Raw genomic sequence first — 24,184 nt, forward strand, 5'->3', positions numbered from 1 at the left:
CTCCCCCGCCCGGCCTTCGCCTGCCCCGGATGTTGTAGCCGCGCGGTCACGTGACAAAACACCTTTCCTCCCCCCGTAGGGCGAGCGTCACGTGGCCGGAAGAAGGGCAGGGAGGGGAAGAAGCACGAGAGAGCGGCAGCGCCAGGCGGGCGGGGGTCGCCGACGCCGCATGTGACCCGCCAGGCCAGGCCGCTCTCCGGACGCCGCCATGGGGTGTTGCTACAGCAGCGAGAACGAGGCCTCGGACCAGGTGAGAGGGGAGGGGAGGCCTCTTCCGCGGTCCGGCCTCTCCTGGCCACGCTCCCCGCCTCTCGGCTGGGCAGGCGGGTCTGAGGCTGGGGTGGCCCCTGGGGCCGGGGAGAAGAGGGGGCGGGTGAGGGGGCTCTAAGGTCCCCCTGACCCGTTCGAGGGGGCGCTGACATACAAGCTACGGGACAAGGACCACTTGGGAAGCCCTTACCCGAGTATTTGAAGGCGCAACAGAGCGAACTGGACTCCTTGGCTGGCTTGGAATAAACAGCCACAAACTTCTTTATGGATAATAATCAGCGAAATAGTTTGAGGATCTGTACAACTGCGCAACATGCAGAATACAGCATTCTTTGAGAAATAAAAGACTGGTACTGAGGGAAGTTGGGGGGGTGGGGGAGGGAGGGAGGGGAAAAATAAGGATGACATGTTTCTGGATAATATGTTTTGTTTTAATAAAAAAAGCTTAAAAAGAAAAAGAGGAGGCGCTTCCCTCCCAGGCATGGTGCGCGTGGAGACCCTCAGTGCCAACTCCCAGGGGCCAGGTCCCTTTGCCCCCCCCCCCAGTTCAAGCTTTGCCCTCCCCCTGGCGACGGGCATGGCCCTTCAGATGGTGTGCATGTGACCAATTCTGCGGGGTGGGGCCTAGCCCTCCCCCCCCCAAATATTGTGTCCAAGTAGCCACCCCTGGGGGAGACCCCCTGCCATGCCTACGCCTCGGGGCGGGGGGCTGGAGAGGGCGCTTGGTGGGCTCTGAGCATGTGCCCAGAAATGCATTGCTGGGGAGCAAGAAGGAAGCCGAGGAAATCGGGCTTGGGGAGGCGTGGGAAGGAATCGCCCTCTGCTTCCCTGCCTACACTACTGGCCAGTTGCGGCTTAAGCAATGCTGGCCTCCATCTTTCGCATCCTGAGTCTTCCTCCGCCTCCTTTGTCACTGTGGTTTCTCCGCCTGTTGCTCTTTCCTGCGCCCCGTTCTCTTATTGTCATTTGTGAAACTTTGTTCCTTCACATTGTCATGCCTTAGTAAGGAGAAGACATGTGCAACTTGCAGGCAAGGCTCTCTCTTGTCTTCTTCAGTCTCCTGATCTCACGTAGCACGGTCTGTGGTGCTATATGTCCCTAGTACCTGTTGCTTAAGAGTTTAAGAAATTTATCTTTGGGGGGGAAACGCTACCGTTGTTCAGTTCTCGTTGCCTTTCTTGGTTTCTGGCAAAGCCTTCAGTTGGGTCTGCTCCCACATTGCAGGTGAGGCAACCTGCAGCCCAGATGGGTGTGGCCCAAGGAAGCCTGTTTTGCTTCTTTCTAGCTTGCCTCTCTGGTGTGGTGTGTTTTGGCTCCTGCAGCATGTGAAGCAACAGGGTACCTCTTTGAGCCCCAGTGTTCAGCCTTCCCCTTTGCCTAAAGCACAACTTCCCAAATTCAAGTCATATGACTTCCCTGTAATGAAATGCAAGATCTGTTACATTCTCACTGCTCTCAAACGTGCAGGCTTGGTAAGTAAGGCAGGGAAAGGGAGCCCAGGCAGGCCTAGGAAAATATTTTGCATTCCAAGCAGCCAAGGTGGAGTTGTGAGGAGAAGTCCGGGCCATGAAGCGGCATTGGAAATTACTCTGATGTGTTTTACCTGAATGTCAGTTTACCCTGCGATGTGCAGCCTGAATGAAACAAAACTCTGGTTGCCTGGAGGCTCTTCGCAGGTGCCCTTGTTAGTGGCTGGCATATAGCACATTGTATAAGGCCAGAATAATAACCATAATCAGTAAGCAGAATTACTAATATAAAACAGCTGATGTATTGCTAGGCACCTAGGCTTGGTTTGTTTTTGGTTTTTGTTGAAGCATAGGAGAGAATCCTCTTTCTATTTGTAGTAGATTCTGCACAGAACTTGCTTCTCACATGACCAAGATAGAGAGGTCTTCAGAAATATCCTCTTCCCTTCAGATCTGAGGTTGCATCTTTTGTTGCTCATGCCTTGGCCAGGTTGTGTGTATTTGGGCAGTTGGGGGGGGGAGAGTGCAGAAATGCCTTGGCCTGAACTCACAGATCTCTGTTACTTGGCAAGCCCAGCCAGATCAGCTGTTCTGGGCTGTCAGCCTACTCACTTTCTATCTCTCCTGCTGCTATTCTTGGTGGCCTCTATTGCTGTCATCTTGAAGGGCACCTGTGAAACTGTCACCAGAGCCGTCAGAGGGTGGGGGAATAATCTGTGTGTGTGAGAGATAGAGAGAGATAGCGATTATCCAAGCATTTGTACTAGCCTTTCAACCAGCTAGCATTGCTAGCCTCCTAACAACATGGTTTATTTTTTCATTTAAAATACCTTTATGCTGCCTTCAAGGTTGCACCCACAGTACAATAGTTAGAAGTGGGATACTTCTTCTTTTTGTTTACTTTCTCTGCCGATCTTATCACAGTGAAGGGAAGAGTGGATCATGTCAGCCCTTTCCTGGAATCATTGTGTTTACCTCTGGCACACTGGCACGTCAGTTTCCATTGGCCCTTACTGTTTAATGCTCTCTGTGTTTGTGTGCTGTGGGTGGAGCATGCACAGCCTGAAAGGGAGAAGGGGCCCCTTCAGCCACCCATGTTCGTTTCTCCTGAGGTGACTTTTTACTTTGGCCACTGGTCTGACATTATTATTATTATTATTATTATTATTATTATTATTATTATTATTATTATTTATATACTGCCCTATACCTGGAGGTCTCAGGACAGTTCACAGAATAAAATCAAAATATAAAGCCACAAAATACATAATCAAAATACAGTGGTACCTCAGGTTACATTCGCTTCAGGTTACAGACCTCGCTAACCCAGATATAGTGCTTCAGGTTAAGAACTCTGCTTCAGGATGAGAACAGAAATTGTGCTCCGGAGGCGCGGCAGCAGCGGGAGGCCCCATTAGCTAAAGTGGTGCTTCAGGTTAAGAACAGTTTCAGGTTAAGAACAGACCTCCGGAACGAATTAAGTACTTAACCCGAGGTACCTTCGGGAGGCATGAAGACTTGGGAGTCAGGGGAACCCTCTTGATGCCGGGAATTCTGCACGTTTTTGCATTAAAGGAACTGAAGTGAAAATGTATCACTTTGTCCATCCTTCACCCCTTCTGGCAAGACAAAAAGTTCACTTCTTAGCATTGTGGCCGAGAAAGAAAGCAGAACTTTTCAAAACAGATCTTCCTCGTATGTTCTCCAGCCCTCTTTGGTTCAAACTCTGAAAGAAAGAACAGAAAGTTCTCTTGCGTAGATTCTGTGTAGCTTCCTTTTACTTTTGCCTTTCCAGCCTGTCCGGGGCTCGCGAGGCACCTCTTAAAACACGAAGGAACTTGGCGCTGGGGAGGGTCCTTGTTGCACTTCAAGATTTTGTTCGACTGTTGCAGGGCACTCTTGGAAGTCACACTTGGCGTGGGTCCTGCAAGGCTGCCTTGGTTTTGTTTAGGACTAGCACAGCCGTCTGCCCTGGTGGTCGCACTTCATGGGACTCCTTTCCCACTTTGACATGGCTGAGTCCCATATAGGCTTCATGGGCATTGGGGAGCAGTTAAGACTTTTGAGGGAGCTCTTGTCAGGCGTTGCCATGGAACAGAGAGCCCTTTGCTTGGGAAGGGCCAGAAGGACCAGAAGCACTCAGCAGCCGGGAAGGTGACTCAGAGGTTCTGGTGGAATCCCCTTCACAGGCAGGGAGAGCGTTTGCCCATTGCGCAACAGGCGTGGATGTCTCTGAGGCCTGGAGTGGGAACTCTGCAAGCAGTAGCTAGAGGGGGGAATTGTTTTCCTTCTGTAGTCTTGCTCGGGTACTATTGCATGCTTGGTGCAGCCAAGTGAGCTCTGTTGTCAGGCAAGAGGAGTGGGGAAGGGGGAGCCCTCTACCTCATGCCCTCAGTATTAGGTTTATCTATCTATGTGCTCAGGCTCTGTATCCCAGATATGCACAGATCTGTCTTTCCCTCTGCTTCCTTTCAAATGCAGAGATGTGGCTGAGGGTTGAGTAAGCTTGTGCCGGACCACTCGGGCTCCACGTGCCCACACAGTGCCCATAAGAGGTTGGGCCACGGCAGTGCTATTTTTCTAGAGAAAGAGGTGACATAACTCACCAAGGCACTGTGGTCTAAACCACAGGTCCTAGGGCTTGCCGATCAGAAGGTCGGCAGTTCGAATCCCTGCGACGGGGTGAGCTTCCGTTGTTCGGTCCCAGCTCCTGCCCCCCTAGCAGTTCGAAAGCACGTCAAAGTGCAAGTAGATAAATAGGTACCGCTCTGGCGGGAAGGTAAACGGCGTTTCAGTGCGCTGCTCTGGTTCACCAGAAGCGGTTTAGTCCTGCTGGCCACATGACCCGGAAGCTGTCTGCGGACAAACACCGGCTCCCTTGGCCAGTAAAGCGAGATGAGCGCCGCAACCCCAGAGTCTTCTGCGACTGGACTTAACGGTCAGGGGTCCCTTTACCTTTTAACTCACCATGAACGCCTCCCTCCTATGATAATGGCAACAGCACCCACCTGAGAAGGGCTGGAACTGAGTTGTGGTGAGTTCCGTCTGAAATAAAAGCCCTGGGCCCAGGTGCCCCCAAGGAGTTTGCCCAGAGACATGGGACTGCCTTTTCTGGGGCTGGGGACAAAGATTGGTTGCTCTTCCTCACACTGTTGTGGGTAGCAAGCCAGGCAGCTGAAGTTGGCTGCCATCAGGAGGGAACAAGGTCTTGGTCTGTTTCCAATTATGAGGACAGCAGTGGTAGTGGGAGCAACACCTTGGAGGGCTCAGGTTTCAGGAGCTTCAGGGAACTGCCTTGCCAGAGTTTGTGCTCTGAGCATTCCTGAGAGAGGCCCGGTGGGTCTGTCTGGCTGTATGAATGAGAGGCGAGTACTTGCTGGAAGCCGAGTGGCCCTTTGGAGTGATTTGGGACCTGCCCGGGGGGGCCACTAGGGGACGCATCGGAAGATGGCTGACAATAACATCTCTCCGATCCACACGAGGTAATTTGGAGGCAATGATGGGAGTAATTAGCCTCCCTACCACCCCAGGATGGTGGGGGGGGGACTGCCCTTGCCTGCTGTGCCCTATACCACCCCCGAATTTGTGGGGATGGGGGCACTAGGCACAAAGCCCTCCTGTGGGATTCCGGCACTCCTGGACGCCGTCCCTGATCCGCGTCACTAGCTGCAAGAACTTCAAAAGAAACAATTTGGATGAAGGAATGCACATATCTCAAGGAAGGAGGGGGAGTAAAGACTGCTAACAGAAGAGATCTCTGATAAAACAAGTCAAGAATAAAACATGAGAATATACGCCAAGATACGGTATGGCAAATGACTGATGGGGGAGGGGAAAAAACTTTCCTTTCTTTCCTTATGTGATTAAACAAGAATCCCCTCCCCTCACGAGTCAGAATTGTCGTTTTAAGGACTTAAGCTGTGCATTTAAGGCTGTGTGGAGATAAACTTTTGAACCAAAGCATGTTTTAAGAAGAGCGTGGAATGTATAAGAGCTTTGGAATGACGCAGTTAAAAATGCCGTCGCCATATTGGGAAGTTCTGTCGGAGGACTTAAGTCTGAGAGGAGAAATAGAGCTGTTTTTATATTGTGGGTGAAACTCCTCAGTGGGACTTAAGAGCGACAGTTTTGCGAGATTAATGATGGAAAGAGCGATGTTATCTATGAAGGCGATGATATATGGAAACCATCTCGATTTGAGGAGTGGAAGAACGGAAAATTCACACAGGATTATTATTGGTGTTTATCGGTTTAAGGAGACTATCAGAAGAGATCATAAAGAAAAAAGAGAAAATATATGAACAAGATGTGATGTGGAAACAGCAAGATAAGACTGGATAGAATTATGAACTCTCTTTGGATTGATTTGGACTGATTTGGACGTTAACGCAGTAGCAAGAAGATGATCAGAATCCCCCTTCGGATCTTGAAATATGGGTCCCCCCAACAAAATTTAAAATTCGGCTTTGTAATTCGGAATTTATGTGATGTGATGTGATTTAATTTGATTTGATTGGCCAGTTAATAAAAATTATAAATAAATAAAAAGATTTGGGACCTGCCCAGGGGGTTGAAAGCCAAGGAGGAGAGGACACCAGGTTGGAGAAAAGGTGTCATGGTACGTCAGCCTCCTTTTCCAGAAGGATGCTCAGAAATGTGGTCCCCTCGTGAAGGGTTGCTACCCAGTCAGGGCCAAAGGTGACCTGTGCTTGTTGGGCTACTTGTGAGCAGGAGGAACTTGTTATGCTGAGCCGAGTTGATTTAATATTTGTATCCTGCTTTCCCAGCAACAGATGTCGAGCTCAAAGTGGCTCACAATGATTGCAGTGGCATTAAAAAACAACACACATTGCTATCATTTTAATGCCAAAGACAGTAGCGTATAAGGCAAACAACAACAACAACAAATTCAAATGAAAACAACAAAACGATACAATTCAGTAAAGTCATAGTATTGCCAGGATCCTTCATGATCACATGGACTCTTGCTCCAGAACAACAAAAAACAGATTAGCTGTTTGTTGTCCAACGCATTGCTTTTTAGCACTGCAATGGGTGAAAGCCACATTCGCTGTTCATTCACTGTAGGCATTTACATGGAACTATCCAATTTGGGGTGGGTGGGCAAGGGGTGTCCAGAGCAACACCAGCGGGGAGAGGCTCAGGAAACCAGCCGCTAGTTGCTCCTCAGCCCAGAATTCTGTCGCTTTTCTAGCTGAGCCAGTGCAGGCAAGGGAGGGGATCTGCAGCCAAGGTGGATTTGATTTAAATCACTAGTCAGTAAGACTTGATTTAAATCATATTTTTTTACAGACTCTTTCTTGGTGGTATAATCTTAATATTTAGAACTGGGAAGAAGGGCCTGGAACCAGTGAACTCTTACTACTTGATTGGCAAGCACTTCAAGGTCTCACCAAGGACTTACAGATTCCAGTTACTATTTCCACCCCCACCCACCCCCTTTGGATTTGCTTCTACATTCAGGTGCCTATTCTGTGCAGTTAAGTGTTAGTGCAGTTGTTGGAACCCAAAGTGCTAGTGCAGTTGTTGGGACCTGGTGGGATTGGGAAGAGGTTGCCAGTCCTGAAGAGCCTTCAGCGCTTGCCTCAAGTTCTGAGTTGCACAGATATGCAACTGACTTGCACAATCGTTACACAAAGATCCCAAGACTTGTGGAGTATTCTGCTCACATGGTTGCACTTTCATTTTTACTGCTTCACACTTAGCTACTTGCGCATGTCCCTGACTCATTTCTCACCTGCCCACTGCCCACCCCTCTTACAAGCAGCCTCTGCTCCTGGGGAAGAAGCACTGAATTCGGCGAAGGGAGAGAGGAAGACTTAGGCACGGAAGTCTGAAGCACATTCTGTGTTCAGAGGAACTGCTAGGCTGCCTGGTTCTCTCAACTAGCAGCTCCTATAGAGGGGACAGGGGCCTGTTGGGGGCTTTGTCAGGCAAGATGATGTGCTAGGCAGTTTGCACAGTGGTCTGGCTCCAGCAGCGGGCTGTCTGTGTGCTGAGAGGAGGGGTGCATACCCTATTCCATTGTGCATTTGTCGTCATCCCCCGCCCAGAATGTCTGAACCAGGGTTGAACATTGAGCCGTTCTAACTCCTGTGTTCTAACTCCTGTGTGCACGCAATCTGCAGCAAGTGAACACTGGATTGGGACCCTTCCCTTGCCTGCCAGTGGCTGCTGGGTCCTCTGCAAATTCTGACCTCTGTCTTTCTTTTCCTCCTTGCTTTCCCCACCTTAGGGCGATGAGTCTAAGCCCCTGCTGCCCACTCCCTCCAGCCCACCCAAGCCCTTAAATGGAGCCGAGCACAACTGCCACAACCTGCCTTCAGCCCGGACGGACGAGCAGGCTCTGCTGTCATCGATCCTCGCCAAGACAGCCATGTGAGTTGAGTGTGTTTTTTCTTCAACGAGGAGGTGAAAAGTCAAAACAGATTCATAAAAACATAGGATTGCAGAGTTGGAAAGAACCCAAAGGGCCATTTAAGCCAACCCCCCTGCGATGCAGGAACAGAACGACTAGGACCAAAACAGGCTGTACTGCACCAAAAGCAGCCTTCCCCACCCGGGCGACGTTTTTGACTACAGTTCCCATCAACCCCAGGTTCCTACGTGGTGTTGGGGATGCTGGGAGTTGTAGTTCAAAACGTCTGGGCAGCTCCAGTTTGGCAAGAGCTGGCCTCTTGTATCTCTGGCGGAGGAGCCTCCTGAACCACCTTTTGCAGAGCTCTGAGGGTGCGTGCTCAGAGGACCAAGGATTGGGAGGCAAGCAGGGGAAAGGGCTGTGCCCCTCCTGGCATGCCTGTGGTCTTCCAGTGGGGCGCCCGGTTGGCCTCTGGGGGGTACAGGCTATGCTGGTCTCACACATTCTAAGGGAAACCTCCAAGGAAGGGGGGACCCTGTGACCTCTCAGATAGTTTGGGTTAATTTCTCCTTCAGGGAGCGGGTCTTCCCAAGGCTGGGCAATTAAGATTCTGGGCCAGCGACAGCTAAAGTTCGCAACACCCAAAAAATCGGAATAAAAAAGGGAGAAGAGTCGGTGGAAGAAGATTGGAAGAAATTTAAAGTTTATTTACAGAAACATTGTAAAATTAAGGAATGTTAGAGGGAGGCTGGAATGAAGTTATGTGGCTTTAGCGGAAATATTATAAAGGATTAAGTAAAAATAGATTGTTAATGGATGAAAGGAGGAAAGGTAAAGTTACATTATATTAAGATAATTTATAGGATAAAAATTGGGAAAGATGGAAAGGATTTGATGAAAAAGCTAACCGAACTAGAATACAAAAAAAGGGAGGTGCGAGGAGGTCAAGGAAACAAGTAAATGAAAGATAAGTTATGGGAAGGTTCGTTGTGTTTTTTAATTGTTTCTATTTTTCTGTTTTTCTGTTTTTTTAAAAATTATTATTATTATTATTTCTATTCTCTTCTTTTTTTACTGTGATGTGTTGTTATGTTTTTGTTTAACTTGGAATTATGTCTTTTTCTTCTTGTAACATTTAAAACTTTAATAAATATTATTTAAAAAAGAAAAATAAAAAGAAAAATCGGAATAAAAAGTACAGTGCAGAAGCTGCCTATCCGTGCTTGGCATGCTGACAGAGGGTCCATTCTCAGGTCTCCGTCAGCTGCTGGGAGGGTGGGTATGCGCAGGATATTTACTTTTATTAAATTTATATCCCACCTGTCAGGGAGCTGCCATTGGAACAGGTGAGGGAGCCAGGGAGATACAGAGAGCCTCCGGCGCCGCGATACAGAGAGTCTCCTCAAGCGGTGGGGAAAGCCATGCCTTCAGTGGAGCAGAGGGGGAAGGGGGGAGCCAAGCGAGGGGAGGGCTCAAGGACGCTACTGAGAGCCCAAGCCCCTAACTTAGCCCGGCTGGCCAGGAGGCAGTCATGCCGTTTCCGTCGCCCAGCTTACGCAGAGGGGTGAAACTGAAGGAGGGGAGGCGGAGATTTGGGGTGTCTAAGTTCTTATTCTGGGGGGGGGGGACCGGAAGGGGCCACTCTCGGAATCTGCAAGTGACTAAGATGGAGATGAACTTTGTAGATCTGCACTGTAAATAGTTTTGTACAATAAAACCTGTAAAAGACAGGTTGGAGTCTTGACTGGTTACTCACGAGCAACCAGCAGCAGCATCTGACACCCCCCTTCCTCTCAAGGGTGGCAAGCACATCAACGATAAAACAAGTTGAAAGGTCTTTAAAAAACAATTCAAAGGAAAAGAGAGAGAGAAAACAATTGTGCATGGTGAGGTATAAGATAAGGAGATTAGAGAGAGAGAGAGAGAAATTTACAAAAGAGGCAATACAGCAGTATTCCAAGGTCAGACGTATAAACAGCGGGTCAAAAACCTTTATAACCGAAACCAGTGTTGGATGAATTGGCGTTTGGGTTGGATTTGCTACCCACGAGATGATCGTTAAATGAGCTATTAAAAAACACACCAGTCCAGTGCATCCGCTTCCCCTCTGAGAACCTGCAGCGGGTGGGTCAGGGTCTCTGATCTCTGCCCTGGCTTTCTTGCAGCAACATCATTGACGTTTCGGCCGCAGATCAGCAAGGCATGGAGCAGCACGAGTACATGGATAGAGCCAGGCAGTACAGGTAGGTTCCCACACACCCCGGAGAGCCCAGAGCAACTCTGTCCTGCTTCTGTCCCGGAAATCCCCCCCCCCCCAATTTCCTCCCCACCTGCTTCTTTGCCCTTCACCTGCCAATTGTCGGGACCCTAAACTTAAGAGGTGGGCTGCTAAACACACGAATTAGGTACCAGGCAACTGAGAATTGCTCTGCTGTGGGACTCCATACTGGTCGGGGACTGAGATGCTTCACAGGCCTGGCCCTGCTTCACCTAGAAATGGAAATAATGTTCTCCCTTTAGAGCTGGGGTGGGCAGATCAGAGTCTATGGACTTGCTTTGAGTCGCTGAACTGATCCATTCCTGACTATCCCACCGTTTATTTGTTTGAGCTGGATAATTTAGTCGGGGGGTGGGGTGGAGTGGCGAGGGAATAATTTTGCTGTTATTTTAGGGGCCAGAAGTGTCTGCTGGAAAACACCCAGATCCATAGCTGTCAACTTTTCCCTTTTCTTGCAAGGAATCCTATTTGGAATAAGGGAATTTCCCTTAAAAAAGGGAAATGTTGACAGCTATGCCCAGATTGGTCTTAGGGCAGCAGTTCCCGAACTCCCCAGACTGGACCACTGAAAAATTCTGAGCATCTCGGTGGACCATTTAGTGATCTTTTCTTTATTTTTGCCTTTTATAACAATTGCAATACGCTGTACTAGATGCAGCTTTATGTTTTACAAACATCAAATGACCTGGACCACAGGTGGACCACAGACCCCGTCGTCATCCCACACCTTAGAGCAAAGTCTAGATGCCCACTTCCTTCTTTTTGCTCCCTGCTGGTCGGTCTCTCTCTCTCACACACACCACTCCCTTTTCTTCTCCTTCCTTTCCTTCCAGCACCAGGCTGGCCATGTTGAGCAGCAACCTGATGCACTGGAAGAAGCTCTCGACGCTCCCATCGCTCACCACGCAGCCCCATCAAGTGCTTGCCAGCGACCCCGTTCCCTTCGCAGACTTGCAGCAGGTGGGTACGCTCCCCCCAGGGCCTCGAGGCTCTGACGCCCACTTCTGCCGTCCCCCTGAAGCACGGCTGGAGAACACCTGTGGCCCTGCAGGTGGTGGGGTTGGACCGCGACCCTGTCGTCCCGAAAGAGAGCTCACATGGCATAGTGGGTAGAGTGTCAGCCTAGGACATGGAAGACAGGTCCAAATCCCCACTCAGGAATGAAGCTCCCTCCATGGCCAACCTTTGGGGCATCAGCTGAACCTCCCTCACAGGGTTGTTGTGGGGGGGGGGGACTCTGAATTCCAGCCCTGCTTTGGCTCTTGAAGCTGGCAGAGTGAGCTGGCCATGTGCACCATCAATGCTCAGCTGCAGGGCTGGGGCACGCCACCCTTCAGTATCTAATCAATAGATTAGATCCTCTTTTTAAAAAGGGAGCTGGCCAGAGTCACTCTGTGGTTATCAGCAGCTGCTGCCATGGTGCCTCTCAGGACTGGTTGTTGAGAAGCAGCCATGGGAGACGGTTCTGGCTGCCTTCCTCTGCTTTTGTGGGTCGCTGGATGTGCCCAGGAGGACCACTGGGCTGGATGAATCTGCAGGTGGATCCAGGTCCACTTTCTCGCCCCAGATCGGCATGTCCTGCCCGATTATGTATGCTGCTTCAGAAAGTTTTCTGATTAAGCAGTCTCTACAGTTTTTGTGGGACGCGGATGGTGCTGTGGGTTAAACCACAGAGCCTAGGACTTGCCGATCGGAAGGTCGGCGGTTCGAATCCCCGCAACGGGGTGAGCTCCCGTTGCTCGGTCCCTGCTCCTGCCAACCTAGCAGTTCAAAAGCACATCAAAGTGCAAGTAGATAAATAGGTACCACTCCGGCAGGAAGGTAAACGGCGTTTCCGTGCGCTGCTCTGGTTTCACCAGAAGCAGCTTAGTCATGCTGGCCACATGACCCAGAACCTGTCTGTGGACAAATGTCGGCTCCCTTGGCTAGTAAAGCGAGATGAGCGCCGCAACCCCAGAGTCATTCGTGACTGGACTTAACTGTCAGGGGTCCCTTTACCTTTACAGTTTTTGTATTTACTTATTTTTTTACATTTGCATACCGCCCTATACCCATAGATCTCAGGGGAGATCACAGTGTAAAATTACAATATAAACAGCACAAAATGTGTAAGAAAAATATGAACAAAAACAGAAAAACCTGGGCCCTACCTCCCCGTTTTACATTTCTGCCGCTCTGCGTGTTCACAAAGCACTTTGGGTGGGTGGAATCGGCCCCATGGAAGCCGCAAGGGGTGGGGTAAATGTCGCATGACCACGGTGTGATGAGACATCATCCTCCCTAAAAAAAAGAAGGCATTGGGGGCAGGCAAGGCCGGCCCTTCCAGGAGGCAGAGGGAAGCAGCTGCCTCGGGCGGCAAATTCCGCAGGGCCAAAACCGGCCAGGAACGTGAGCTTGTGTGGTCTGCCCAGAGCTAGTCTGCTGCCGCAGGGTGCGGTGGAGGACTGTTGCATCCCCAGCTCTGAAGAGTCAGCTTTTGCCCGGAATTTTTGCATTTGGGCAGCAAACAGGCTGCTCATAGCAGCAGAGGCATTGCGTCCTCACCTGTGGCCTTGCGCACCAGCCATATCCATTTCAGCCTTCGCCACGCAGGGGACCACGGGTTGTTTTGGCCTCTGTGTGCTGGTTGGGGCTGATGGGCGTTCGGATTCCGAAACATCTAGAGGTCCCCATTTTGGCAAAAGCTGAATCACTGGCGCTTTTGAGTTTGCATACGGGCCTTGTCTAAAACTGAAAAAGGCTTGGTCCCCCCTCCCCCAGCCCTGAGTTCAAATCTTGCCCCTTAGAATATGCTGGTTTTTGGGTGACGTGAATCTTCTCCTGGAGTGCCCTGTATACGGCTCACCCCTCCCTTCTCCCTGTCTCTCCCCAGGTCTCCCGGATAGCTGCATACGCCTTCAGTGCTCTCTCCCAGATCCGAGTGGATGCGAAAGAAGAACTGGTTGTACAGTTTGGGATCCCCTGATGCCGATCCCGCAGACGTCTGCAACTTCTTGTTTTTTAACAACCTCCCACTTTTCCTTTCCTCTCCTTCGCCACAGTCGGCTTTTCACTGCAGTGGGACTTGTACGGATCAGCGATACACTGAACTTCCTGCCACTTGCGCCCCAGAGACAGTCGCCTCCGCCGGCTGCCAGCTCCCCGGGGCTGGTCGGACCCACGTTTCTTTCCCCTCCCGTGTGTGTTTGTGTGTGTGGGGGGGGGGCATATTGGTGCCAGCCTGTACATGAATTGGTTTGAGGACGGGGCAGGCCCTGAGCACTGCATGCTAAGCCCAGTTCTAAAGAGGTGAGCACCGCACTATTGGTCATCGAGGGGACAGGGGACGGGATCCTGAGGCCCACTGGCGATGGGGGGGGGACAGCTGTGCTCGCTTTCATTATTTACCCTTTCCCCCCGTAATAAGGCCCTGAAATTCTGGCCTCCGGGGTTAGGGGGCTGAGATGCGTTGCAGCTGCTGCCTGCCCCCCCCCTTCCCTGCATTACTTTCCCGTTGCTGCCCGCAGAATGCTGGGCCTTCTTTTTAGGATTTGGGGGGGAACCAACGAAGGGTGCGTTGGCTTGTCTTCTTCTTCCTGATAGGAAGGAGGGGAGGGAAGAAGGCAAAGAGCAGCTTGGGTGGGGTGGGGGTGGGGAGCGGGACACACCCTGCAGCTCCTCTTTTTTTGGTGTCTCACCCATCACCGCCCTCTTTTTAAGTGGCTCGACTGTCGTTTCGTTTTAATTTTTTGGTTTCCTTTTTTTTTTTTTGCTAAAGTAGATAAAATATAAGTACGTTCATCATCCACGCAAAAGGCTCCTGGTTGTTTTGTCGTGCGACTCGGTCGATCCAGGGGATGGAGTGACCCCCGCCCCCCACCCCGTGAATAAACTTTGCGGCATCGGGGGCTTTTACGTTAACAGGAGAAGGCGAGGAAGAGGGAACTTGATAAAACCTTATACAGTGGTACCTCTGGTTACATACTTAATTCGTTCCAGAGGATTGCTCTTAACCTGAAGCACCACTTTTGCTAATGGGGCCTCCTTCTGCCGCTGCGCAATTTCTGTTCTTATCCTGAAGCAAAGTTCTTAAGCCGAGGTACTATTTCTGGGTTAGCGGAGTCTGTAACCTGAAGCGTATGTAACCTGAAGTGTATGTAACCCGAGGTGCCACTGTAAAGTGATGCACGGCACAGAGAAAGGGAGGGAGGAACACCAAAATTCTCAATCATCCAATGAAGCGGAGCGTTGGGGGATTTAGGACAGACAAAAGAAAAGGCCTTCACGCAGTGTGTAGTTAAGCTATGGGGCATCCAATGGAGGATATGGCAGCTACCAATTTGGATGGCTTTAAAAGAGTAGAGAGAGACGCGGGTGGCACTGTGGTCTAAACCACAGAGCCTAGGAAAAGGTCGGCGGTTCGAATCCCCGTGACGGGGTGAGCTCCCGTTGCTCGGTCCCTGCTCCTGCCCACCTAGCAGTTCGAAAGCACGTCAAAGTGCAAGCAGATAAATAGGTACCATTCCGGCGGGAAGGTAAACAGCATTTCCGTGCGCTGCTCTGGTTCGCCAGAAGCGGCTTAGTCATGCTGGCCACATGACCCGGAAGCTGTACACCGGCTCCCTCGGCCAGTAAAGCGAGATGAGCGCCGCAACCTCAGAGTTGGCCACGACTGGACCTAATGGTCAGGGGTCCCTTTACCTTTACCCTAAAAGACTAGAGAAATTCATGGAGGAGGAGGTGGCTGTTAGCCAGGATGGCTTTCTTCTGCCTCCCCAGTTGGAGGCAGAAGTGCTTCTGAATCCCAGTTGCTGGAAACCTCAGGAGGGGAGAGTTGCTCTTGTGCTCGGATCCTGCTACTGTATATCCCACTGGGGCACCTGGTTGCCCCTGTGAAAAGAGGATGCTGGGCTTCCGGTTTTTCCCGCTTCCCGAGACTGGTGCGCTCCATGGGCTTTCCGAAAAGGAGTGGTTGTTGGAGGAAAAAATTGGGGCAACGCGGCGTTTTGATATTTTTTAATTCAAATTAATAAAGATTTAATGAAAAGGGGGTGGGGGAGGATGCTGGACTAGATGGGCCACCGGCCTGATCCAGCAGCCTTTTCCTAGTTTCCTTCGTTAAGGGAGCGAGAGGAAACAGGAGCTGCCGTGTGGGGTGGAGTTGGGGAACGTGGGCCCTCCAAGCTCTGGAAGGAGGTGGGTGCTGGGATCTGAGTACTCTCTTTAAGTAAACAGCAGAACTGGAGGGCTGATACACCTGGTGCCACTTGGACAAGCATTTTTATTGGAAAAGAAACCGGCGAACGCCAACGAAGATACACAGCAGTGGGGGCGCCACCCTGCAAAAAGCAATTCCCCCGCACAAACGCCACTGAACGGAAACGGGTCTTGCAGCAGGTCTGGCGACTCTCCCTCAAGCTCCATAGGGACCAGGAGGTGCTCTCTGGTGCAGAGGTCTTTCCCGTCACTTAGGAGATTGAGATGGCAGGATCTGAACCCAGGACTCCCTGCGGGTGCTCTGCCACCAAGCCAGGGATAGGGGGAACCAAACTCCCAGTGTGTGAGGGCTGCACTTCCATGGGGAAGGGGGGGAAGGAGGAGAAGGGACTCAAGGCTGGCACAAGGAAAGGGTCTGGGAGGTGTCATTCCCTGTTCCCCCCACCGCCTCACCCCATTGTTAGGAGAATTTGGAGAGCAGCTGCTTTAAATCCACAGTGGCTGCATCCTTTGTGCGTCTGTTATGCTGCGCCAGAATCCTTGTTGGGTTTGCAGTGGCTTCACTTTGGCCAAGGGCAGCCTTCCCCTGCCCTCCAAGATGGCTGCCACCACGCAGGGGCTGATGGGAATGGAGAGTCCAGCACATCTGCAGGTCAGGAAAGGCAGGCTGGCTGGCTGGCTCCGGCCATCTGAAACAAAAAGGAAAAACGAAGGTGCCTTGCACACCTTCGGTTTGCAGAAGGTGGGGCTGGATGACTCTCCCGGCGCTACAATTCTCTGATCTCCTGGAGCGCTGCAGGTGCCCTAGTGTACACCGCTTGTTTTCCGCTGCTCCAGAAACCAACGGCTTCGAACGGCAAGAAAAGGAGATTCCGACTAAACACCAGGAAAAAGTTTCTGGCACTAAGAGCCGCCTGACCATGGAACGGACTCTCTTGGAAAATGATGGACTCTCCTAACTTGGAGGTTTTTAATTGTAGGTAGTGGGGGGGGGGCCATCTGCCAGGGATTCCTTACCTGCGATTTCTGCACTACATGGGATTGGGCTAGAGGATCCTTGTGTGTCCCTTCCGACAGCACAGTTCCAGGATCCCATGAACCACAGATTCCCCAACCTGACGCATCCCGGAAAGCGGGGAGGCTGAGGCCGTTGGGCACAACTGCAGGAAAGGCTCCCAGCCCCGCACCCCCCTAGGCCCTCTCCCTTCCCCCATCCATGCTCTACCATGCCAAGGTGCTCTAACTCTTTATTCCCAATTGAGGCTGGGGGTTGCAGGGTCCTCTCCCTGCTGCCAGAGCAGTGGGGCCATCAGTAGTCGTCCCTTCTCTTCCGGACTTTCTTGGGCCTGATGTTCATGCGCCTCCAGACGGCCGCGGTGGTGCGGTCGAGCTTCGTGACGCCGCTGAAATCGAAGGACTTCAAGTGGGGAAGAGTGGACAGGACGTAGCTCCTGCGCAACGTGCAAAGTACAGTGCTGGGGTCAGCGTTTGGAGGACAGCCTGCCTGCCTGCCTGGCTCCCCTGTCCTGTGTGCCCCACACTCCTGTTCCCTAAGAGGTTTTCTTTTTGGAGGGCGAGTGTTTACCTGTAGCCCTTCTCCTCCTCGACGGGGTTTCCGTGCAGCGTCAGGTTGCGCAGGTGCGGGAGCACCGCCAGCTTGTCCACCTCCGAAAGCTGCTGGATGGCGTTCCCGTGAAGGTTGAGGTGGCGCAGGTTGTAGAAGGAAGTCAGCACCTGGGCAGAGAAGCCGGCAAGCGGCGGGCTCAGAAAGGCAACAGCAGCCGGGCAGGCTGCAATCTGCCGGGTGCTGCGCTCGGCGGAGATCCCTACCGGTTTCCAAATCCAGCCCCCTTCTGGCAACATCCAGGCTGGACTACTGCAACGCACTCTCCGTGGGGCTGCCCTTGAAGGTGACTTCCGTTAGTTCAAAACACAGTCTGGGGCTCTATTTAGATCACATACCTTTTTCCCTGGTTGGTTTGTTGTATTAATATAATTTTTATTTAAAACTTTGTTTTTAATAAAACAAAGTTTTATTGTTTTAAAAACAGCTTCTCCCAGTTTCTGGGCCCCATTCAAGGTGCACAATTTGGTATTTAAATGACACAGACCCCAGATATCTGAAAGGTTGCCTCTTTCCCTACAGATCCTCTTGGGTGCTGAGATTGAAAGAGGGGGGCCCTTTTGTTTGTTCCTCCACCCCCAGAGGCCCAGGGGGAAAGGGCCTTCTCTGTGGCAGCCCCTAAGCCGTGGGACTCCCTCCCCACAGAGATCTGTCTGGCGCCTTCACTGCACCTCTTCATCCTGCCTTTTGAAGCTATCGTTGGGATTTCAAGCTGTTTTAAATGGGTTCTGATGTTGTGTTTTAATGCCGTAACCTGCCCTGGGAGCTCAGAGTGAAGGGCGGGTAATCAAATAAATGAAATAAATAATAGCTCCAGCACTCAACTGAGGCAGCTGCACCCCAGTTAGCATCTTGATGGCCCCCCACCAACAAACTTATCTGATGGCGGCAAGGACGGTGTTGCCGGTGCGTTGATCTGCTTTGCGGAGCAACAGTAAAATCTGTTTAAAGGAGCTCTGGGGAACGGACTACGCTACCGGGTCGATGATGGGCAGGTCATTGAAGGAGAGGTCGATCCAGTAGATGTCCTCTGGGTACTCCAGGAGCTTTCCCACAGTCTCCGTGAATTGGGTCAGCTCCCCGAGGGTGTTGTTGTTCAGCCAGATGGCCTGCGTCAGCAGCCGGCCCCCTTCGGACCGATGGATGGGCTTCAGGCCGGCCCTCGGCTCCTCCGTCAGCAGGTCTGGGGGTGGGAGAGAACCGGCAAGGCAGGTTCAGGGAAGCAGGAAAGGAGCACTTGCTGTGCATCCTTCCTGCGCGGCTAAGCTCTGCTGAAGCAGCAGACAGTGCCTCTGAGCACGCGCAGAGGACATTTCCATTGCCACCATGCAGCCGCTGCCTGCTTGTAGTGATGTTACAGGGAACCAGACAGAGGGCCTTCTTGGTAGTGGCGCCCGCCCTGTGGAAGATCCTGCCTTCAGACGTGAAGGAAATAAGCAGCTATCCTATCTTTAAAAGACATCTGAAGGCAGCCCTGTCTAGGGAAGTTTTTAGTATTTAATGTTGTAATGTTTTTAACACTTGATTGGGAGCCACCCAGAGTGGCTGGGGAAACTCAGCCAGATGGGCGGGGTATAAATAATGAATTATTATTATATTCTTGTAACGCTTGAGACCAGGGGTTCCCAGGTTTTAGGGGACCACCGTCCCCCTCAGTTCCATAAACTCACCTGCAGTGCCCCCTATCCTATAAAAAGCGTTATTCATAACAGCAGTTTGCATGACCCACTTAGGAAGGCAATAGCCCGATATAATTCAATTCATTCAAAATGCATTTAAAACGAGTTGAATTAATTCACCCAAAATGAATGACCTTGAGCCATTGTTCTGAATACGGCTATTAAATAGGGGGTGCTGGGGTGAGTTTGGGAACCGCCGGGTTCTTCCATACCTTGCATGAAGCTGATGCCCCGAAATGAGTAGTCCAACGGAGGCGCCTGGAGGGAGGCCGTGCTGTAGTTCCACCGGGCACAAGTCTTTCCCCCTGTGCTAACAAAACACAATCGCACACGCAGGAAGGTTGGTGCCATTTGTCCTTGGGGGGGGGTGTGTGTGTGTGTATTAGTTACACAGGGGGCCTTGCTCCCTCCTTGGTTGCTCTGCCCTGCCCACCTTGGCACTCCTTGCAATGTGTGGGACTTACAAACTCATTTAGGTAGGTAGCCGTGTTGGACTGACGCAGTAGAAATATATATATAAAATAAAAAAATTGTCCAGTAGCACGTTAAAAGGTAAAGGTAAAGGTAACCCTGCCCGTACGGGCCAGTCTTGACAGACTCTGGGGTTGTGCGCCCATCTCAAGAGGCCGGGGGCCAGCGCTGTCCAGAGACACTTCCGGGTCACGTGGCCAGCGTGACATCGCTGCTCTGGCGAGCCAGAGCCGCACACGGAAACGCCGTTTACCTTCCCGCTAGTAAGCAGTCCCTATTTATCTACTTGCACCCGGGGGTGCTTTCGAACTGCTAGGTTGGCAGGCGCTGGGACCGAGCAGCGGGAGCGTACCCCGCCGCGGGGATTCGAACCGCCGACCTTTTGATCGGCAAGCCCTAGGCGCTGAGGCTTTTACCCACAGCGCCACCCGCGTCCCTAGTAGCACGTTAGAGACCGACTAAGTTTGTTCTTGGTATGAGCTTTCGTGTGCATGCACACTTCTTCAGATACACTGAAATAGAAGTCACCAGACCTTTATATATAGTGAGAGGGTGGGGAGGGGTAGTGGCACCCGCCCTGTGGAATGCCCTCCCACCAGATGTCAAAGAGAACTACAGTGGTACCTCAGGTTACGTACGCTTCAGGTGTGCAGAGTGGTGACGTGTGCTTCTCGGGAAGTATCTTGTTCACCACTGCAAGCTGTCTTTAGGGGGTCTCTCCAAGAGCGACCGCCTTTCGTTACAACACAGGCGTTGCCTTGAAGTCAAACTGGGAGGGGGGTGGGTGGGAATGGCAAACACTGCAGGGCTGGCGCCAGAGACTGGTGGTGGGGCCGCGCCGCCTGTCTCCAGCGGAGGGCAGCAGTGTTCCTCTCGCTTTTGCTTCAGAGCAAAGGACACATTTCTATCCTTGCCTGCCACCATTACCAAAGGAGGCCAGAGGCTGTGCACACATCGTATGAATGGGGCCTTCAGACACTCCTCTCTCGCAATGCAAATACTGTGGTGGTCATAAAATTGAAGGCTGCCTGTTTTTGCTGTACGCGGCAAGCCATGCATCATGACTGCTTCTGCCAAACTAGGGCCTTCTAGATATTTTCTAAAGCTGGTCTATACTAACATGGAGCCAGCGGAGCTAAGATCCTTGCAAGAATTTTGCCAGCTGCAGGCGAACTAATATCAGTGTTCTCGCAGAAGCAAAGATCACCAGTGTTGAAGCAATGATTCTGGCCATGTTGTGCGGATGCCTGATTATCGTCTTCCAAAGCAACTACTCCATTCCAAACTTAAAAATGGAAAGCGTAATGCTGGTGGTCAACAAAAGAGGTTCAAAGACTGTCTCAAGGCAAATCTTTAAAAATGTAATATGAACACTGGCAATTGGGAAACACTGGCCTGTGAGCACTCCAGTTGGAGAACAGCCTTTACCAAAGGTGTCATGGGCTTTGAAGACACTCAAACTCAGGGCGCAAGGGAGAAACGTGCCAAGAGGAAGGCACGCTTGGCAAACCCTCACCATGATCAACTCACGCCTGGAAACCAATGTCCCCACAGTGGAAGGATGTGTGGATCCAGAATTGGCCTCCACAGTCACTTACGGACTCATTGTTCAAACCATGTTCATGGAAGACAATCTTACTCGGCGACGAGGGATCGCCAAAGAAGACGAAGGAGCAAGTGGGGCGTAGTGGTTAGAACATCGGACTAAGACCTGGGAGACCAGGGTTCGAATCCCCCCTTGGCCATAGGAAGCTCACTGGGTGACCTCGGGCCAGTCCCTCTCAGCCTGGCCTACTTTGCAGGGTCGTTGTGGGGACTAGAGGAGGGGAAGAACCATACAAGCTCCTTGGAGAAAAAGGTGGGCTATAAACAACACAATAGTTCTGAATCGGCTCTCACTAGCTAGGAGAGAAATCTTGTGGCGATAGTAGAAAGCTTTCTGAAAATGCAGTTTTTGCAGTATTAAAAAAAAACGCAGCAAGTAGAATTTTTAGAATTCTTAACAGCACAAATCTGTAGCAAAACTGTGTCAAGGTCGCGACTCACCTGGGAAACGATATCGCAGAACTAGCCTGAGGGAGATGGAAAAAGAAAGAAGCAAAGTGTATTATCAGCAGGGAGATCCAACATGCAGAGAAGTCTCACCTAGATATGGACAGCTGAATTTGTCCCCCCCCCACCAACAATTCAATGGGGCTGTGTACCCCATTCTACCAAGGTGTGAATTAAGAAGTCTGCCCCTCCCAAAGCAAATGGTTGTGAAGGTGTAAAACAACAATAAAAAACAGAGATTGGTTTTACTATACAGTGGTACCTTTGGATGTGAACAGGATCTGCTCTGGAGCCCCGTTCGCATCCAGAAGCGAATGCAACCTGCGGACGCATGTGCCACGATTTGTCGCTTCCGCGCATGACGTCATTTTGACTGTGCATGCACGAGTGGCGAAACCCGGAAGTAATGCGCTCCGTTACTTCAGGGTCAACGCAGTGCGCAACCCAAAAATACTTATCCCGAAGCTATTTCAATCCAAGGTATGACTGTATACACAGGCAAGCTACCCAATACAGAGTCAGGCCTTTAGTCCACCCAGCTCAGTACTGCCTGCACTGGCTGGCAGCAGCTCCCCAGGGTTTCAGCAGTGCCGTCTCCCAGCCCCACCTGGGATTTTCTGACACTGAGTAGGGCACCTCTATGCTTCATGAGAGTTGCCCTGGGGACACCTTGGCGCACATGCTCCACAACTGTGGAGGCTCTTGCTGGAAATGCTGCTCCAAAGCCGAGCTGCTTATGCTTCTAGCGCTCAGAGCCATGCCTGAAGGAGAGAGAGGCCCCCAAGCAGTTGGGAGTCTTGAGGATTGCAGAAGGGCTCCATTGAGAGACGAGGAAGGAAAGCTGTTGAGATCCATCACCTTGCAAACAGAAGGACCCTGGAGGAGCCCCCTAAACATGATAGCTAGCAGGCTTAAAAACAACAAACAAACCAGAAACCCATAGTTCTTTCCCCAATGCAACACTGGGGAGCCTCCATCCTGTTGTGGCAGGTGCTTTGCAAAATTGCTGCTCCGACAGCAGGGCCTACAAAGCAATGTGATTCCATGAAGAAGCAGCAGAGCAATTGCACGAAGGGATGCGGGGCTTCGGCCAGGTCCTGCACGCTCTCCTCCTTTTTCTTTCTTTTCTTTTTTCTTTTCTTTCTTTTTTTATATATATATTTTACTGGTTTTTTTAACATATCATTTCCAACAATCATTTAACCTAACTTCTAATCTTACACAATATTTTAGACTTCCGTCAACAACCTCTGAAGATTTTCCGTTCTTCATCACTTGTTCTGCATTTCTTAATTTCTCTTTTACTTATAATTATCATTAACTAATCATTCTTTTCAGGGTCTTCCTTGCAATATTTCACAAAGTCCTCCTTGTAAGAACGTCTTGCAGTCCTACTAGCGTCATCTGTTGATTACAATTGCTTTTCAAATAGTTCAAATATTTACTCCAGTCTTCTAAGAATTTCTGATCCCGCAGGCTTCGAATCCTTCCTCTTAATTTATCTAATTCCGCGAAATTAATTCCATTAACTTCCTTTGCCATTCTTCTTTCGCAGGCAATTCTCCATGCTCCCATTTTTTTGTGCCAAGCTCTCCTCCTTTTTTCACACGAGCCCCGCTGCGTTGCACTGATCCTGGCATTTGCACGCGCACCCCCGACGTGCCGCTTGCACGGATCCCTTCTCCGTCCCCGCGCCCGCCTTTGCACGCGCACTCACCATGCCCGCCGCTTCGCCCGCCTCTCTCTCTCTGCCTTGCACATTGGAACGCGGCGCGGACAGAGGGCGGGGCCGTCGCCACGGCAACCGAAACACACACACACACCGCGTGGGCGGAGTCTCCTTCGCGCCCGCCCGCCCGCCGCCGCGGCGCCCGCCGGGAAACGTAGTCCTTTAAACTCCTCGGCCACGCAGGGCTTGCCGGGAAACGAAGCCTTCCCTCCCGCGGGCGCGCGCAGGGCCCGCCGGGAAACGTAGTTCTCCGCCTCAGGCGCAGTCTCCGCCTCTGGGCTTCGAGGCCTCAGCCTTGTGGCTTCTCGGGCGCTTTATTTTTCTATTTTGTTCGGAAGTTTTTCACCCTCGCGGCGGCGCCTCTCCTGTCCCTTGGGCCGCGGGGGCGACCGAGGCCTAGCCGCTTGGATCCGGAGGCCGACTCGCGAGGAGGACGGCGGAGAGGAGGCCCCGCGGCAGGTAGGCGGGCGGGCGCGCGGGAAGATTTACCTCAGGAAGGCAGCCCTCCCCTCCCCGCTCTTCCTCTGGTGTGGTTTTTTTTGGGGGGGGCGCTCCCCAACTCCTGGAAAGGGAACGAGCCTCTCCGGTACTTTCCTTCCCCGTGTGTAAAATTGAAATTTAAAAAGAAAAGAAGAATCCCGCGAGGGGGGGGAGGGGCAGGTTCCTTTCGCGTCGTTTCATTTACCTCATGAAAGTAGGTTTTGGGACGGCCTCAAAGCGAGAGAACAAGGGGAAAAAACAAACAAACCCCCAAAGTGTTACTACCCATTTAAGAAAAGTTAACGCTGGGCTGTAAAACCACTTTTGTTTTTTCCCCTCATTTCATTTTAAAACTCGTTAAGATCTGGACAGGGTCGTCCGAAGGGGTTACAGAAAATGGAAATGTTTTCCGGCGGCGCCCAAAAGCGGGAGGGCGAACGAGGCGCTTCTCTTTTCCCCTCGTGTCAAGTGGCGGGTAGTTCCGCTTCCCCCGCCTGCTTTCTCAGTTAGCCTGGGGAAAGTGAGCAGCCCCGAGTTCGCCTGGAGGAGGAGGAGGG

General features: G+C 51.4%; 3 protein-coding genes across 3 annotated transcripts in view; 2 read left to right on the plus strand and 1 right to left on the minus strand.

Annotated features, from left to right (window-relative positions):
* The first annotated feature begins 124 nt into the window (after window positions 1–124).
* Window positions 125–14,190, plus strand: LAMTOR1 (late endosomal/lysosomal adaptor, MAPK and MTOR activator 1). Its single transcript, XM_081860849.1, has 5 exons — window positions 125–250; window positions 7,996–8,138; window positions 10,284–10,361; window positions 11,230–11,356; window positions 13,269–14,190. The coding sequence occupies exons 1-5, from the start codon at window positions 209–211 to the stop codon at window positions 13,359–13,361; spliced, it is 483 nt and encodes a 160-aa protein (XP_081716975.1). The 5' UTR covers window positions 125–208; the 3' UTR covers window positions 13,362–14,190.
* Window positions 14,191–16,819: 2,629 nt separating this feature from the next.
* Window positions 16,820–23,307, minus strand: LRRC51 (leucine rich repeat containing 51). Its single transcript, XM_081860892.1, has 6 exons — window positions 23,136–23,307; window positions 21,413–21,438; window positions 19,108–19,205; window positions 18,194–18,399; window positions 17,178–17,326; window positions 16,820–17,043 (listed from the first exon to the last, which is right to left on the minus strand). The coding sequence occupies exons 1-6, from the start codon at window positions 23,136–23,138 to the stop codon at window positions 16,902–16,904; spliced, it is 624 nt and encodes a 207-aa protein (XP_081717018.1). The 5' UTR covers window positions 23,139–23,307; the 3' UTR covers window positions 16,820–16,901.
* Window positions 23,308–23,385: 78 nt separating this feature from the next.
* The window catches only part of NUMA1 (nuclear mitotic apparatus protein 1), a 76,611-nt gene continuing 75,812 nt past the window's right edge, over window positions 23,386–24,184 (plus strand). Inside the window, exon 1 of the mRNA XM_081860011.1 lies at window positions 23,386–23,606. The gene's annotated coding sequence lies outside the window, so the exon portion shown is untranslated. The remainder of the gene's footprint in view (window positions 23,607–24,184) is intronic.

This window comes from Podarcis erhardii (assembly GCF_964252035.2).
Source record: "Podarcis erhardii genome assembly, chromosome: 4".
Classification (NCBI taxonomy): domain Eukaryota; kingdom Metazoa; phylum Chordata; class Lepidosauria; order Squamata; family Lacertidae; genus Podarcis; species Podarcis erhardii.

Bases quoted from the DNA above. Each gene is read 5' to 3' on its own strand.
- LAMTOR1 (XM_081860849.1), top strand. From the start codon at position 209: ATGGGGTGTTGCTACAGCAGCGAGAACGAGGCCTCGGACCAG. The intron at 8,139-10,283 runs GTGAGTTGAGTG...GCTTTCTTGCAG, and splicing joins ATCCTCGCCAAGACAGCCAT to CAACATCATTGACGTTTCGG. The intron at 11,357-13,268 runs GTGGGTACGCTC...GTCTCTCCCCAG, and splicing joins CCTTCGCAGACTTGCAGCAG to GTCTCCCGGATAGCTGCATA.
- LRRC51 (XM_081860892.1), bottom strand. The intron at 18,400-19,107 runs GTATGGAAGAAC...TCCCACCCCCAG, and splicing joins GGGCATCAGCTTCATGCAAG to ACCTGCTGACGGAGGAGCCG. The intron at 17,327-18,193 runs GTAGCGTAGTCC...TTCTCTGCCCAG, and splicing joins ACCTGCCCATCATCGACCCG to GTGCTGACTTCCTTCTACAA.